The following is a 19,206-nucleotide window of genomic DNA, read 5'->3' on the forward strand; positions in this document are numbered from 1 at the left end:
GCACGTCTCAAGTGTACTTTTCTTTTGCATAACAACCTCTCACTGACTCTCTTTTCGTCGCTTGTTTGCTCGTTCTCTTCAACATTTCTTGTTATCATTTTTTTTTCTTTGCTTTTTGCATTCATTATGAGATCGAGACATGTCCGCAACTTTCTTTTCGCTGCAAAAAAAAACCTTTAATGATAACATTTTAGCGAAATTTCCAGACAGAGATTCATCATACGGCAAATAATTAAATTAACCGGTAAGTAATTTTGTTTCGTTTTTTGGGTAAAAACAAAAGTGATCACGTTTCGTCGTTTTTTGGTTGGCGATCTCCGACATTGAACATGAGTGCGATGCGAAAACAAGAAAAAATTAAATAATGATGAATGAAAGTAAGAATTTCACTTTTCTTTCCATAAAACTTTTTTTTTTATTATTTATTATTTTATTATTATTTTTGATATGAAAGAGAAAAAATCATAATTTATTAATTGTAACGCTCACTCACTTTATATATCATTTGAGATTTTTTAGGCGGATACAATTAACAAAAATTTTTAAAGTTTTATTTTTAATAATTTATTATTTTTTATAATGTTTACTTTTATTTATATATTTTTTTTTTAATTTTTTTCATTTTTTTAATTAAAAATTTAATAAAAAAAATAAATATTTAATTATTTAAAAAAAAATAATTAATTTTAATAAAAAAAAATGAAAATTTAATAATTTTTGAAAAATTTTTAATAATTAAATTTGAATTTTTTTTTTAAATTAAAAATAATTTTTTAAATTAATTAAATTAAGAATTAAATTAATTTCTTAAAATAATTAAATTTTTATTTTTTATTTAAAAAAATAATTAATTAATTTAAAAACTAATAAATTCGAAAATAATTTCAAAAAATATAAAAAATAAAATTTAAAAAGGAAAAAAAATCATAATTGCTTCAGCCTTATTAATAAAATAAAAAAAATAATAATATTTAATAACGTCTCGTGATCCAAACCAACAATAAATAATTTATCATTCAATTTTTGACATTTGAATGATTTTTTTATATTTATTTATTTATTCAATATTTTTTATCCATCTCATATTTTTTTTTTTGTTATTTACGATTATTTATTTAAACAATGATACGAAAGAGAGAAAAAAATCGCAACATATCGGAAGAGAGATTAGAAAAGCAAACAAAATATTTTTTTCTACCTCTCTTACGTGATTTTTTGTTAACTCCCGTTCACGTAAACGAAAAAAAAAATGACAATGCAAAAATTTTACGTAACTTTTTTTTATTTATTTAATTTTTTCCGAGCAATTTTTCATCAAATCTCGTAAATCTGCATGACAAATTTCTTGTCAGTGAAAAAAAAGGCAAAATTCATCCAAATCGAAATTAAATCTACATACAATTGCGATAAATAAATCCTTAGTTACTCTCAATTATTTGCCATGTCCAGTGCGAATAAAAAAGTGAATGAAGAGAGGGACCGTCTTCATTAAATAAATAATAAAAAATATCACATTTTTCATGGTAAATGTGCGTTAAATTAGACAAATAATGTCCCTACCCGTGATTTATTGCCTTTAAATTGCGTAATTTTTGCGAACAAAGGTTTGCCTTCGTGAAAAATTGTCGTCAAAAATGACAAATAAAAAAAATTCTTAAGGATTAGAAACAAATTTAACGTTTTTTTCTGTGCAAATTTGCATGAAATCAAGTTTAACGTGAGAACTTGTTCCCGAAAATTCATATGGGTGCAATAAAACTTTTTTTAAGCAAAAAAAAAAAATGCTGGCGATTTGGCAGCCAAAAGACGCGTTATGCAGATTTTTGTCGAAAATTTGTTATGGTTTCACCAAAAAATTTATTGTTAACGTTATTTTTACACAATTTTTATGGTTTCCTGTCTGAAAATCTGGCAGTTATTCGCCAAATTGCCCTTGACAAAATGTGCCGCCATCTGAGCGAACATGAATCAAAAGAATCATAAAGTCAAGTTTTATACGGGCAAGCGTGTCGTCGTCGTCGTCGTGTTAATGAAATAAAAATTTAATCAAAGGAAGATCCGGTTTTTCTCAAGTGTCGACGAGGATATGAACCTGAATGAAAAAATACAAAAAAAAAATTAAAATTATGTGATTTACACCTTTTCAATGGATTTTTTTTTGTGTCAAGAAAGGAAGTTCATCCCGGTGTTGACTTGCAATTTACATGAGAATTAATAAAGAGTTAATTCGGAAATTAAATAGTTAGGTGAGTTTTTTTTTAATTATTTTTTTTTATAATTTATTTTTGATCGTACTTTCGTCGTTTTTAATTAAAGATTTTTTATAAAAATTATTATTAACTTTAAAAATTTAAAAAAAATTCAGAAATATAATTTTTTTTATTTCCAATATTATTTTCATTTATAATTTAAAATTTTTTAACATTTTTTTTTAATTATTTAAAATTATTTTTAAATTGTTGTTTTTTCGAAAAAAAAATTTTTTAAAGAAAAATTAAAATTTTTTTATTTAATTTTAACTTATTAAAATTAATTAAATTTAATGGGTAAATATTTTATTTTTTTATAATTTTTCAATATATTTTTTTTATAAATTTTCAAAATATTTTTTTTTATTAAATTTTCAAATAATTTTTTTTATTATTTAATTATTAATTTAATTTTATTAATTTAAATATTTAATTTAATAAATAATTTATTTTTTAAAATATTTATTAATATTTTCAAAAATAAATTAAAAATCTTACAACATAGATTTTTCAAAAAAAAAAAAAAAAAATTATTGAAAAATCAATAAAAAAAATTAGCAAATTAAATTTTTTTTAAACAATTTTTTTTTTTATAAAAAAAAACTTATTTTAAATTGAAATTTTTTTTAAAAATAAAAATTTCCGCCCTTTCTCAACTCTTCTTTTTTTATTTTTTACATCATTGTCAAACACGCCAATTTCATTCTTTCGAAGAAACGACAATCCCTTTTTACAAAGAAATTATCATACCATATCATCATCTTTGCATGCGAATCGCATGAGGAAATACAAAACAAGAGACGTCGAAACAATAAAACGTGTAATTTACTGATAATTTTTTCCATCATGTCACCTTCTTTTGTGCTTGTTAACGATCTTATCTGTCAAAATCTATTTGCACAACTCGGTTACGATGTAAATTTAGATGGAAATGTTTGTTTGTAATAAAAACAACAACAAAAAACTTAAATAAACACATTTATTGTGATGTTTAACAAGCATGGGCTACTTATGAAAATGACAATCGAAAGGGGTCAAGAAAGTCCAAGACGGTGATATCTTTTTTCCGTTCCAACCTCTTTTTTTAATATTTATTTGCAGACCCTTTCGATGTCTTTTTTTACCATTTCATCAAAGCGGGCAAATAAATAAAAATGTAAAGACGACATGACATGTACTTATCACATGAAATGGGTATTTGATGGTCAAAAATCATAATCAGAACTTGTTTTTTCGTCTAAACAACTTTTTTTTTTGTTTCTTCCACAGGAGGGAGACGAAGAGAGACTTTTAATGAATTCATGTCGTCTTGTCAATGCTCGTTGTTTGCTCAAGCAGATGTGAATCGTGTGTCAAATGTAAATACGAAGGTAAGAATTTAAAAATATTTATTAATTACAAACAAAACCTTCCTCCGTTCTTGTCTTGGGATGTTTTTGTTTTATTTAATTTTTTTTTTCAGGTTCCCTCCTTGCCTTCAAAAATTAATTGACGGAGGGATGTAACGGTGAATTTTTCGGTCTCACGAGCAATTTATTCAATTTTAAATGATTTTTTGACGAATTTATTGTCATTAATTTTACGTTTCTCTGGTCTGTGAAGAATTAGTATGATTAATGTTTTTTTTTTATTTTAGGATGAAAACTTGTCTGGCGTTTAATGCACGAAGCGATAATAATCCAATCGACATAAATCACGTAGACTACAAAGTGCATCGAGAGGAATGGCATCGACGTCATTATATTTATTTATTTTTAAATTTATCGTAATTGGAGCATTGAGTGCATTCAAGATGCAGAAGGTACACTGTTATAAATTTTTATCTTAAAGAAATTTTTTTAAGGTAAGAAAGTTAAAGTTTTTGAATTTTTTTTTTATAAATTTCATATAAATTAACAAATTTGTATAAAAATGTTTATACATAACCTCAAAAAGTACAAAAAACTGAAATTTTTATGCTTTTGAGATTAAATTTATTCATTTTTAATCCAAAAATGTTCAGAGATCATTAAAATATTCAAAAATTTTATTTAACGGACAATTTTTGAATTGACAGATGTCAAAATTTGGATTTTTTTTTTAATTTTTAAGGTTATGTTTTATATTTTTGATGAAAGTTTTTTCATAAAACGTCAGAAATTTCGATTGAGATCAAAAATTAGAAAGTCAAGTAAAAATTCTGACGTTTTATAAACGAACTTTAATCAAAAATAACAAATATAACCTCAAAATTTTCCAAAAATTTAAAATTTTGACATCTGTCAATTTAAAAATTGTCCGTTAAATATTTTTTTAAAAATATATTGATGTTCTTCGAACAAATTTGCATCGAAAATGATTAAAATTAACCTCAAAAATATAAAAATTTAAGTTTTTTATATTTTTTGAGGTTAGATTTAATTGTTTTCAATACAAAGTTATTTATTTACATAAAAAATTATTAAAAATTTTCGAAAAATTTATATTTTTAACAGTGTAAGTACGATAAAAATTCCCTGAAATAACGTCTGGTGTAATGATTATCGATGAATCGTTATGGAATTCGCCTCTCCCGCGTTTCTCAAGGGAAATCATTACTTTGCACTTATATCGTAAGTGTACTCAATGACTTTTATCATTGCATTAGATCTGTTCTTCAACTCTTTTATTGTATTTCAAATATTTCAAAAGTAATTAAGTTCAATGACATGTTAATCCAGATCTCTCTCTCGAGCGACCCAGAAATCATCCAAAAGTCGAAAAAAAAAACTAAATCATGAAAGTTTTTTCGCATTTTAGGGCATCGTCAAGGTAAATACTTCCCCCTATTGTTTTACACATGATTATTATAATTACTTTTAATTTACATTTCTCCGCGTCATGTCGACGGTGAGATTTCACAACTCGAACGTTTTTATTCGTTTTAATCGGAAATAGAGTTAGAAACCGAAAAATTTTATTCAAAAGACGGTTTCTGGCTTGAAAATCATAACAAAATAACCTTCGTTAAACGATTGTTATGCTTTAGACGTTCCACATGGATGATGATATTTTTCGAACAACAATTTTTTTTAATGTATTCCAGTTTTTGTTGTTTCTTCACCTTCAGGACATAAAAACATTCCGATCCGGTATCTTTAATTCTTAAGTGGTCTCGGAATGCAGATAAGGGGTCTTCTTCGAAATTTTATGTCCCATGAAGTGTTTTTATGCGTTTCGTTATTTTCATTGAATTGACCAAATTTCCCTCAAATGGCAGAGAGAGGATGCATAAAAGGTCAAAATAATAACAGAACGAGACAAAAGAAATAGAAAATCGGAGCAATTGTTTGTGTTTATTATTATAAATAAATCATAAGAAATAATAAAAAGTATTGTCTTCGAGTGGATTGCTCTATTTAAGGAGGTCCAATAAATTTTATGGTAAATAATAATAATAAAATTTCCCGTTAGCATTTAAGTTTAGAAGAAGAGGAAAAAAGTCGAATGATAGAAAAAAGTCCGAAACAAAGCAAGAAATGTTATTGAAGTGTAAGTAGAACGAGTTTAAAGAACTTCTTGCTGCTCGTTAATGTTGTTCAAATGTTTAATGTTTATGTTCATTATTATTATTTACTTGCTATGATAGAGCTATATGATAAAAAAATTGTAAAAAGTAAATGTTTCTCGTACGAATTTTATATTTTCAGCTATTTTAATTTTTTTATTTTTAATTAATTTTAATTTTTAATTTTAAAGTTAATTATTTGAAATAATTATTGAATAGTTTTTTAAAATAATTAATTTTAATAAAATTTTTAAAGTTTAATTTTTTAAATTAAATAATTTTTTAATAAATTTTCAAATATTTTTTTTTTTTATTTTAAAGTTAAAAATTTTTATTTTTTAAGTAAATTTTTTTTTTAAAAAAAAAAAAAAAAAAATAAATAAAATAATTATTGAAAATTTCACAAATCACCAAATATGAAAATAAAATAAAATTTTCTAATAAATAAATAAAAAAATAATAATAATTAATAATAAACTTAAAATTTTAAATTAAAAATTGATATTTTTTTATATTAATATTTATGATACAAAAATTAATTAAAAATTATTTTTATGAAAAAAAAAAAAATAAATAAACTTAATAAATTTAATAAAAAATAGTTTAATAAAAAATAAAGTAAAAATTAAATAAATAATAAATTAAATTAAATTTTAAAAATACCATAAAAAATATTCAAAAATTTTACAAAAAAAAAAAAATTTTTATTTAAAAAAAATTGTCTGAAAAATAATTTCAATTAATCTACACCAAGTAAAAAGTTATAAAGTACGAGAAGTAAATTTTCTACAAAAACCATACACAAAAAGTTAAAAATTAGTCTATCTCCAACACTTATCTACAAAAAAAATTCCATTCTTACCGACTAACAACAACAACTACTTCTATTCATTATTCAAAGTATTATTTAACAAAAAAAGTAACGAAGGAGTTAAAACGCAATTGAAGAAAAAAACGACGAAGAAGAAGTAGTAAAATAGAACATTTATTGGTTCATGTTTGGTTTTTATATAATTTCTTTATTCTTTCATGCACGACATTCTTAATATTTATTTTTTATATTTTTTCATGTTTGAACACTTGGTTAACATTTTCTTCAAGCATTGATATGCAAAATAATTTTTATTTATTTTTTTCAGCTTCGAGTCATCGTTCGAGGAATATTATTTACGAGGACAGGAAGTCAAATTTTTTTTTGTTCAATTTTTTTTGGATTATTAATCTTCAGAGTGATGAAAGATTTCTTGCCTCCCGAAATTGTGTCAAAAAAGTGTAATTAATGGTAATTGTTTAGAAAAAAGTACATTAATCAATTTTTCGGACTCTCAAATAATTTTTTTTTTTAGGTAAAAATTACAAATGATGACACAATTGGAGCAAATGCCACACGACACATTCATCGAAATGGAACAAAAAAACGAGAAAACAGAAGAAAAAGACGAAACATGTGAAATAAATCATAAAACTAAGCACGTGTCTTACAATGTAGTACGCACAAAAAGGTAAAAAGACGTAAAAAAAGGCGCGTTTTGTCACCTGGGAACTTTTTTTTCGGATTTTTGCACGCAAATTAATGATTTATGGAGAGTCGCATGATAAAGACACTCGAGAAAAATTAAAAGGAAGACCAATCTCGATGATTTATTGTCTTTTCTCTTCTCGTTGCAGCCTCTGACTGCTGCGGAGGAGGCAAAACTCCGGAGAATTAATTAAATTCGATTGTAAAAATGCATTTGCGTGAGATTCGGTGTCATGTTGCATGCGATATTGCCAATAATAACATTTAACACCTCTTCCTTTCATCTTTTTTTCGTTTAATTTCAGCATTAAATCATTTCTAAATTAAATATTTGACTGTGACTCGGGATTATGTCGATAAAATAGGCAAAAATATCACAATAAAGTGTGGTAACGACTTTTTTCGATGACAATAAGCCAATAAATGTATTGTGTTGCAGTGCGAACAATCATCTTTTATCGCATGTGGGCGTTAATTTTTATTTTAGCAGATCAAGGTTTGCATTTACCTACAAAAATTGTCGTAATTCTGTGATTCATAATTTTATTTTTGCTTTCAGAAGCAGCAAGAATGAGCGTAGCGAGGAAATAAGGCGCCACAGAGTGTAGGAAGCGCATTTCTATCATACGCCAAGCAACATAAACAAACCTTACCTTACTCAAAAATCGAAGCAGGTTACATTTTTTGTCGTTTACGGAGTTAATTAAAGTCGTGTCGCTGCCCACTCGAGTAATTTATCCGCTTGAAAGTCGTAAATTTTGATTTTTTCAAATTTTTTAGAGGAAACAAAGACACCTGATATGCGTCGCTAACGAGCTTATTAGCCAAAAATGGAAGAATTTCACAATTGAGACGTTCAGTGATGAATTTACGACATTGATAGACAAGCTCGACTGAAGGACGCTCATTTATTGACCGAAGAAATTATCATTGCAGAGTAATTTCTATCGCGCCATGCCCATAGAACGTTTGAAATTGCGCATCAACTAATGAAAAGCAGCAAAAAAATAAATGACAAGGATTTATCGTCATTACCATCAACAACGAAATGCCTCGTGAACGATGTGACACTTTGTTTTCATCGTTCGTCGTATATAAATATTTAACATTTTTGCTATAAATACCCCGAAAATAAAACAAAAACACGGAGATAAGATATCATGCTGGCGAATAAATCGCACGAATTGAGGGTGAACTTGAATTTTTTGATTAATTAACTACCGATGACTGTGAATTTGTCCATTTTTGACCGAATTTTGACGAAACATCACGTCGTCGTTGTGCTCCGTCAAAAATGCATGTCGACCTTGTTTCGAGTGTCACGTTCGTTCGTTCGTATAATTCAAGCCTAATACCTTAAATAAATTAAAAAAACGTAAAATTATAAACTAAAAGAAGAAATAATAAATAATAAGAAGCGTATTGATTTCCCCCGATTTTGGCAGACCTTATACGGAATAAGTACAATTATTGTGAAACAGACCGCGTCGCTGACGCCCGTTATCGACGTATAAGGTGTGCCAAAGTCATTAGATTTAATTAAATTGTCCTAAACTCGGAAACTAAAAACTAAATTTTTGTTTAAATTATAGAGAAAGAGAGATATTTACATGTTTTATCACACCAAATGTACAAATTTCTATTACAGATGCACCTAATATATGTCTAATAATTCAATTATTTTATTGCCAAGTGATTGTAATTGAAATTAACCCAATGAGTTAACCCCTTGGAGACAAAGAGAGATGCAGGAGCACGTGAGTTCCGGATTTTTATGTCGATTTTTTGTGAAATGGAAGATAATAGGGTAAGTTATAAAATATTTTTTTTGTCCAAAATTGATATTTTATATAATTTTTATTTTAAAAGTTATTTTATTTAATTTTTATTTTAAAATTTATTTTATTTAATTTTTTAATTTTTTTTTTAAATTTTATCGAAAATTATTTTTTTTATTTTATTTGTTAATTTTTTTGTTTATTTTAATTTTCATCAAAAATTAAAATTTTATCTTTTCATTTTTTTAATTTTATCAAAATTTTATTTTAATTAAATTTATCTTTTTAATTTGATTTTATCGAAATTTTTTTTTTATTTTTTTTTAAATTTTATTTAATTTTAATTTTTTTTTTAATTTATCAAAATTTTATTTTTATTTTAATTAAATTTATATTTTTTATTTAATTTTTATTTTTTTTATTCAAAAGTTTTTAAGAAATTTTTTGATTCAAAATAAATATTTTATTAATTTTTTATTTATTTTTTTTTTTTTGTAAAAATAAAAATCATGTGAAAAAATTTTTAAATTTTTCAAAGAAATTTTACCTAATAATTTTAAATTTTTTTTTTTTTGAATTAAAAAAAAATCACAAAAATATTTTTTATGTTTCAAATTTAATTCAAAAATATTTTTTGTAAATATCAAAATTTTAAGGTTGAAAAAAATAAATTGAATGTCTTATAGAAAATTTTTGCAAAAAAAAAATTAAAAATATTTGATTTAAAAATAAAAAAAATAAACAAAAATTCACAAAATTATTTTAAAATTTCAAACAAAATCTTAATTTTAAATTATATTTTTTTTTGTCGAAAAATCAAAAATTTTTCAATTAAACTTAATTTTTTTTATTTTTCTCCAATTTTAATATTTATTTTTAGAATCTCATCCTCCTAACGATGTCCCAATAAAGTCACTCTAATTACGACGATGAGTTTCACCCAAAAAATTGGTCATAATGGAATTATTCACAGTCTAGTCGATATTTGCGAGATGGGTCGAGGAATAGATGCAATAATTGAATTTTTGTACATTCACGTGTGCTTGTTGCCATGCCGTTGGAAAGCACAGAGCAAGAGAGAGAGGCACAGATTAAATAATTCAATTATAGCACCCAATCAATGAATGTTGTAAGCGCACTTTCTGGGCTAATGGATTCGCATACCGTCACACAGACGGGAAATTTATTAAAAATTTTATGAACGTTAAGTTTTACGCGACGAGAGTGTCAATGACACCTGAAATTATCTAATTTTCATTTTTTTTATGATTATTGTAGAGAAACACGACGAAACATGAGCTGAGCTGAGGAGATAGTTAGATAAAGGAACACAGAGGAAACAGATAAAAATCACGCCGCATTAGGTAACGCACGTATTTGACACTCAACTTTGATGGCTTAGACGACTTGTGAATTTTTTTAATAATTTTTTTTTATTTATTTTTTTAGATTAGATGATCTTCACGAACAGTGCCGGAATACAAAAAAGCTTCGAAATTTAAAAAATCAAGCTAAAAAGTCAAAGTAATTAATCCAAACCAAGCATAAAAATTATTTCAATTAATCCAAACCAAGCAAAAATTTTAACAAAAAGGGCTCTTAAGCCCCAAAAAATACTTAAATCCGTTACTGAAAGTCGATGATGTCGACTAACAAGATGATGAAGTGAACGGCTAACTTGTTCAAACAACCAATAATCCCCGAAAAAAAAACTTTTAAGCTGATCAAAGAAGAAATGACTCATCTTCATTAATTATGAATTCAATATCGCGCGTCGCGTCTTTTTTTTCTTGATTGATAAGAAAATCACTCAACATTTCTTATTCAAATAAGGAACGCGCACGCACAAAACTTTCAAAAGAAATTCATTTATGATTACCTGATTTCCGTTTTTCTCTGTCGTGTTCAGGTACAATCAGTGACTTTGTCCGCTTAATGCGCAGCGATCGTCGACGAATGCTTCGTAGGAACGTTTCGGGCATGCGGGAGAATCGCGGCGTATCTGGCGCCTTACGTTCGGGCAAAAAGAAATTTTTCACTGCCAACATTGTGTGTTTTTGTGTGTGTTTTATGGTAAAGTTTTATTATTTATTCGACAAGGAGTTAATTGATTCCGACATGCAAAATCATTGATTCGTGGCGTTATTTAGTTCAGCATGTCAGGTAGAGCGCCAGACAGGAAGGAAGAAAATTTGCTGTGGTAAAGTGGTTGCTGCAACTATGATTATTTCTTTTATGTAACATTTCGTTACTTTTCCTCGATTTTTTTTACAATTTTTTTTTTCAAATCGTAAATAATGTTATTAAAATGTCAATTTTAAAACCGCTCGCCTTGAACAAGAGCCTTTTGTTGTAAATAATTGATACTGCTATTGATCGATAAACCACAAAGCGATCATTTTATATTTTTAGAATTTGCTTGATAAGGCTGACGATGATAATAATCGATAGAGTTCTTTTTTTTAATTTGCGTAATTTAATATATAACCACGAATAATGCACTTTTTATTAATATTACACTTGGCTTGTTTATATATTTTTTTTGTAATTTAATAAATGTCACTTGATTTCGTTCCAATATTCAGTCACTCGAGCATTTAATAATTTTTGCATTAGATAATCGATTTTGCAAGTCTCGTTATTAATTGACTAGTTTGGTAATTAATTTACGTAAAAATTTTTTTTAATAAATTTAATAAATAATTTTTTTTTAAATAAATAATTTTTAATAAAAAAAAACGATAAAAATATTTTTTCATAAAAATTTCAACAAAAATAATTTTTTTAAATATTTTTTTTTTTGTTTAAATAACCGGATAAATAATTTCAAGCCGAGAGCAGCTCCGCTTAGTAGTACGACTCGGTCTAAACTAATTCAAGCAACCTCACGTGAATCCGTTCCCTCTCTCTCTCGTTGATTCTCTCAAATCGAAAACTCTCTCATTGGTTAATCGACCAATCACAGAACACAGCCCATTTCACAATTGCAAATTTGTGACAGCCCCGAGACACAGGCGGCACAAATTTCTAAATGTGCGCTGGACTTGTTCATTCCCGAGTTCATTTCCGAGTTCATTTTAAGTTCATTTCGACAATGAATGAATAACGAATGCGAATGAATGGAACATGTGGTAAAATGATAAGAAAAACTGAAAATGAACGAAAACGTGACGTACAAAAATATTTGTACAAAAAAAATAAAAGAATAATGGGCAATAATGTTGAATAGTTGAACATATTTGAATGCGAATGAATCGGTAATTTAGTTGTCGTTGTTTTATTTCACTGATTTCAATGTCAAAATAGTTTTTTTTTATTCAAGTTTCCTCTAAATAATTTTTTTATTTTATCGTAATTGACCTTTTTCATACTTGAACTCATCACACCTCACAAAATTTTTCATTTTTTTTTTAGATTTTTCCTCGGAAATGTGTCTTAATTGACTCACACACGAATTTATTCGGGATTTATAAACAAAAATTTGTTTGAAAAGTAATTTTAAATGGAAACGAGTACATTAACGCAGAAATTATTCAACGAAACTGATCTCAAAATAGTTAATGGTCATCGTCTTTTTTGTGTAAATGAAAGAAAGTGAGTCATTGACCATTTTAACGCGTGCCGTATGGTCAATGTAGGCAACTTGTAGAACAAATTTGCCGAGATTTTTGAATGGATGATGAGGCAATTTGTGATTTTTGATGCAATTTGGGAGATTTTGTTGAGTCATATTGATAACAAAGGGTCAAAAAGTTGCAAAATTTGCATTTTTATGAGATAATTTTGAGAATTTGAGTCATAATTGTTACTTTTTAATAAATTTTCGGTATTTTTAGAAGTTAAGAAGGCATTTTAAATCCTTAAAAAACGATAAAACGTCTCGCTTAGATCTAAAAATTACTAATCCAGAACAATAAATTTAAATTTTTACAAAAAATGAGCTCATCTGAGACTTTGAAATATTAAAAAATCCTCAAAAATATTTTTTGAAGGTCGAAATTGTACCAAAAACAACCAAAAACGAGTGAAAGTAACAAAACTTTGCCTCAAATATCAACAGATGAAGAATAATTTATGCTTAATTCGACCTTCAAAACGCTTGTTGGTCATTAAATTGCATCATATTGCGTCATTTTGTCTCCAAATTCAACAGTTTTTGTTCTTTCTTTGTCTTTTCTCATCAAAATTCGTACTTGAATCGTCTCACAAACATTTGTGACCTACAAAAATCAATCAAAATCTCGTCAAAACCTCCCAAGAATCTCTTTCTGTAACATGAAACTTACTTTTTGACCCCCATTTCTATCTTCAATTGACGTCAGAGATCTATCTCGTTCGAAGAAAAATCATCAGAGCGCAAATCTATTCACACAAAGGCACGACGTCATCTGATATTTTGATGATCTGAGCAAAAAAAAACCACTTATGATCATTAAAATGCCCTAAATTTAAATTTTTCATAAACAAAATCGATTTTTCATTGCAGAACACTGACCGAAAAAAGTTGAAAATAACGATAAATCACCTTTTCAACGCTTTGCATGCATCTGAATGGCAAGGAAGAAAGAAGCAGGGCGTTGAATAATAATCAGCTTATGTGATGAAATGAAGAGAGTGAGAGAAAATAATTGCACAGATCATCATAAAGAATGCATTTATAATTTTTTGGTATTAATGTCATATATAAATCTCATTTTTCATTTTTTTTTTTTAGAGGAATCTCATCAGGACCCACTGCTGTGTGATGACAAGACAAGATTTTAATCCATTTTTGTCGTAAAAAGTTCAACAATAGGAAGAGGCGACGATTAGAACGAACCTCCCGTGGTTAGATTTCATTGCAAATCCGACTCTCTCATGACAGAGCAGCGAGAATGAGATCAAAAGGTGACTTTTTGTTGATCATCATGTCATCGCCAACGAATTAATCACCCGAAATTTGGCTACTTGCCATTTCAATATTCCAATTAATTCAAACCAAGCATAATCTGACACCGTAAACAAATTAAATGCATTCGCGATGCACAATGACACGTGCGGCGGACCTTTTTACTCTTCAACTTCTAATGCCATTATTGTGTGTGTGTCGAACAATGCGCGAACGGAACCCCTCGCGTCTCGTCGTGTCGTTCGCGTTCAGCGACCCATACATTTTTAGTTAATATTTTTATTAATGACACTTGAAATAACGCAATTGCAATTTTTTTCTGTTTCGTCCTTTTTCGTGGTTTGGTGTAAATTACCCGTGGATCGCCTCAAGTGCGTTTCTCGATTGAATTGCCTTCCAGCTGTCGATTTACCACAACTTTTTATGATGGATTAATAAAAAAATAAATATTCTTGTGCGTGCCATTCATTAATGCATTAAAATATTAATACGAAATAATGAAAAGGGACGATAACGGACAATAGTTCGAGTGTTTCAAGTGCAACTCAATAAAAAAAATAGGCAAATCCTTTCTCCTTTTTCCCTATTTTTAGAATATTTTAACATAAAATGATCGCTCCCTTGAATAAATAATGAAAAAAAATTGTAATAACATAATTAAACAACACTAAAATTCTCATTAAAATAAAACGGTTAGAGGAGAGATACAAAGTTTAATGATATCATCAGACACACAAACGTAGTCATCATCATTAAATTATTGTTTATTATCGTTTCGTTTCGTTTTGTTACTATTTTATTGAAATTCATAATAATTCACGGTGCGTGTGTGTTACTGTTGCGGTGTCCTCCTTACTTTTTGGTGCATGTGCGCGACAATTTTGTACTTGATGGGACTTTCCATTTAGAGTTTGGCGTGTAACGGCATTTCAAATTATGGGCATCCAATGCGATGAAAGTCTGGATATTGAATTTTATTGATTTTGAGTCATTTTGAACAAGGAACTTCGTTCATAAAATTTCAATTTTAAAGCGTTTGATGAATTAATTTAATTTAAAAGTCTTGAGAATCAAACTTTTAATACTCAAAAAATTATTTAAAAAAAAACTTTAAACAAATTTTTAATAAAATGACCTTGAAAAAGATCAAAATTCAAGAAAAAATGTGTTCAAAGATAATTTTCTCAATTCACGAAGCATGAAAATTGTCATTACAGAACAAAAACGTGCCGAAACTCGAGACTTTATGATTCTTAATGATTTTTTAATTGACATGAATTACTTAAATTTGAAGTTTATCGCAGAAAAAGTCCTTTTAATTTTCTTTATGAATCATTTTTTAATGTTTTTAAGGTACAAAAAGTAAAAAAAAAATAAATTATTAAAATTATTAAATAATTTTATAAAAATCTCATTATTTTATTTTTTTTTTTTAATTTTTAAAAAAATATTTCAATCCTGTAAATTTTAAATTTTTTATTTTTTTTTAATTTCTTAAAATTTTATTTTTTTTATATCTTTGATTTTTTTTTAAATTTTTAATTTTAAAATTAAAAATTAAAAAAAAAAATTAAAAATTATTTTTTTATATTTTAAAAAATTAAATACATTTTTATATTTTTAATTTAAAAATTTTTTTTTTAATAGGTATCTTGAAATTCTTTTAAATTTAATTTTTTTTTAAATATTTTTTTTTAATTTTTAATTTCTTATTTTTTTTAATTTTATTTTTTTTTTAATTCTTTATATTTTTAATTTTTTAAAAACTTTTTATATTTTTAATTTTTTTTTAAATTTAATTATTTATAATTTTTAAGATTATTTTCTTACTTTTGATTTCTTTAGATTTTTAATTTTTTTTGTATCAAAATCTTAAAAATGCGAAAATTTAGAAAATAATCATAAAAGATCATCTTCACGCAATCTGTTCTCATCAAAAAATTCAATCTCCGACAAAAGTCTGCTCATTTATCGATTAATTTATGATCCACATCAGATTCGCTAACAACTTACATCTACATCATCTTAACATCTTGCCATTCAATAACTTTTCAATGTTCAATGAAAAAAAATCTCAGTTCATAAAATTTTATGATGTCCGTAGATAATTCATTGACTGCCAAAAATTTTTTCTTCTTTTGCAGCTTCCAAAAAACCGTGCAAAATATTACGTAATAATTTCTGAAAGAAAGTCCATAAAACTGTCGATCAACAATAATAATTGCTAATAATTAAGCGTGAACAATATTTTAGTCGATAATTAAATTATGGCCCATAACAAGAAGAAATCGAAGAAGCAGAAGAAAGGAGAAATCCTGACAACTTACTCCCTTAAAAATTTCTTGTTCGAAGAAGAAAGGAGGAACAAACAATTACAAACTGTTATTTATGAATCATAATTTTTCGAGTAAATTTTCTTCGGTAGCAGCAGCAGATCATCAGTGAGGCGCATCAAAACGAATGGCCCATTAATTGTAAAACATTTTGAAAACTTTCTTCTTTTGTGCGACAGGAATCGATAAAATTTTATTGATTTCTCTTGTTGTGTGCGTCGTTGTCTCTTCCTTCAAAGAGGTCATAAATTTCACTCCGAAAATTGACATGTACCGTGTGTGTGACAAGCATCGATCGCATTTTGTGACAAGGAGGAGGGAAACTTATTTCGGGAACATTTTTATTATTGAACGTTGATCATCATCGTGACTTACCTAAAAAGAAACAAGAAAAGAAAAGGAAAATTAGTTCAACGTTAAATAAAAATAATAAGAGTTATAACCCTAAAAACGGGCGATTTCGAGGTGCGATCATGTGCAAACAAAAAAAAAATTATTTTTTTAAGAAAATACATTAAAAAAATTCTTGTGAATTTTTATTTAAATCTTTTTATTGCGTTTGACGTTCAAAAATTTACTCATAAAAAATATTCAAAAAATAATAAATAAAAAATATATTAAAAAAATTTTAAAAATTATTTTAAAAAAATTATCTTTTATTAAATATTTTTTTTTATTTTCTATTTTTTTTTTATTAAATTTTAATTTTTGTAATTTAGCAGTTCAGCTCAAATTTTTTGATAGAAATTAATTTTTTATTATTCAATCAAATATTTTATATATATGAATTATTTAATAATTTAATTATTATAATTTTTTTATAATATTTAAAAATATTTTTTCGTGATTTTTGTTATAAATTTAATTTATTAAAAAAATATATTTTTTAAATTTTTTAAAAATATTATTTATTTGAAAAAAAAAATTAAATATTTTTACCGTAAGACTTTCAGGTTATAAATTTTATTTTAATTTAAAGTAGGTAATTATTTTTTTGATTTTTTTATAATTTTTTAAATATTTTTTTTTTTCAAATTTTTTAAAAATATTTTCCGTGAGATTTTTTTTTATAAAAAAAAGACAAAAATAAATCTAAAACCAATAAATTTCACCCAAAAAAAGAACTTTAATAATAATATCATCATCGAACACACACGAGTTAAGCTCTTTCTCCCCTTACCTCACATCCCAAAAATTATTTAAAGAAAAAAAGAAATTATTTTTTTAATGTTAAAAGTTTGTAAAATACCCAAGGGATTTAAATCTTAATTTCCGATTTTTTAACATTTATCCAACATTTATTATAAATTATTGCGGATTCCCATGGATTACGACACAAAAAAACGGGTAAGTTCCTCCTTTTTCATGTCACTTCGTTTGCTATCTCAATTTTATTTTTTTAATTTTTTTCAATAAAGCGCATCGAGTGAGGAGGCTTGTTGATGCACATGATTGCACCCTTTATTGTGTCGTAAATAAATGCACTGAGTTGCATTTTAATTCCTCACTGCAGCAAAAAAAAAAAACAAGAAAAAGGCAATAATAGTTAAAAAAAAAATGCAACAAACAAAAGAGGAGTCATAAAACCGCATTTATGTCACGTTTGTCACACTCGGCGACGGAGTTAACGGAGATTTTATTTTTTTTTTGTCAAAGTTGGGAGATCGAAGTCGGTTTGTGGTTGACAACTATAAAAATTTGATCGTAAAAAAGTGACAAATTAATGTAAATAAGTAGTAAAAATTTTTAATGACCCAAAATGAGCACGAGACGCATCCTTTTCTTGCGAGACAATGAAAGTCGTAAAATCGTAACATCACGTCATGGAAAGATTTTTGCTTTTGTCTTCGATTTCAGAGCGAAAAAAGGACAAAGGAAGGATTCGCAGGTCATTCAAAGACGAAATTCCATCAAAAAGTCATCGGTAAGTTTTTTTCTAATTGTTTTCTTTTGAAGAGGCTCTTCAGAAAATTTTAACAACTGTTAATTTTTTTCAATGTTTGTGCAATTCAACAACAACACAATTGATAATATGCCAGAGAAGGAAGAAAAAAACGAACCCGGTAATAATAAATAATTGTAAAGAGGCTGAAAATTTAATTCAATTCAAATCTAACGTTCGTCGTCGTCGTCGTCATGTAGAGCAAGAGGCACAACAACAAACAGCAGAAAAAAAGACAGATGAGCCGTTTTTCATTCTTGAATGCAAGTTTATTACAATTTATACAATCTGTTTTCGTTTTTCGAACAATAACAACAACAACAATTCTTATGCAATTATTTTTCCTTCATTTGCCGTCGTCGTCTTCGAGCGCAGGTAAGAAAATCTTAATGAATTTAACAACACGAACAACGATCAATGTCATAGAAAAACAACCGAGATCCCTTCGTGCAAGTCAAAAACCCTCGAAAAATGTTTTTTTTCTTTTTGTAGACTTAGCGACATGTACTGAAAATAAGGAGGGTAATTGCAAGAAGAAGTCGTCCAATCAGAAAGATGCAAGATGAACAAATTTTGGGTGCATAACTCTGACATGCGAGTGAATGACAAGGAATATGAAGGAACACGATCGAGAAATCACGGCGACGTTGGACGATGAGGAAGAATAACTTACAGGAGAAAATGGCGGAATTTTGACGAGAAGAGCGGTTAACGGTGAGTTTGTAAGTTTTTTTTTTGTAGAAATGAATCATTTTTAATTTATTTTGTATAATTTTAGGTCAGAAAGTTGCTTTAATGAGTTTTGAGGCTTTGATGAGATGAAAAATTATCAATTAATTAGCTAAAAGTGCAATTTTAGGTTAGAAAAGTTTAATTTTTTAACATTTTATAAGCTCATAATGCTTAATTTTTAATGTTTTTCAATGCTGAACTTCAAATTTTACCTTTTTAGGTGTTAAGAAGGACTTTTG

General features: G+C 26.5%; 1 protein-coding gene across 2 annotated transcripts in view; it reads right to left on the bottom strand.

Annotated features, from left to right (window-relative positions):
• The window catches only part of LOC134830300 (centaurin-gamma-1A), a 49,933-nt gene that overhangs the window by 10,667 nt on the left and 20,060 nt on the right, over positions 1-19,206 (bottom strand). Inside the window, exon 1 of one of the 2 annotated variants that reach the window (XM_063843728.1) lies at positions 10,952-12,148. The exons of the other annotated variant lie outside the window; for it this stretch is intronic. Within the exon in view, the coding sequence (XP_063699798.1) occupies positions 10,952-11,120 (169 nt within the window). The 5' untranslated portion in view covers positions 11,121-12,148. Of the gene's footprint in view, positions 1-10,951; positions 12,149-19,206 lie in introns of those variants that run through there. 2 annotated transcript variants of the gene reach the window in all.

The sequence above is a fragment of the Culicoides brevitarsis genome, chromosome 2, assembly GCF_036172545.1.
Source record: "Culicoides brevitarsis isolate CSIRO-B50_1 chromosome 2, AGI_CSIRO_Cbre_v1, whole genome shotgun sequence".
NCBI lineage: Eukaryota > Metazoa > Arthropoda > Insecta > Diptera > Ceratopogonidae > Culicoides > Culicoides brevitarsis.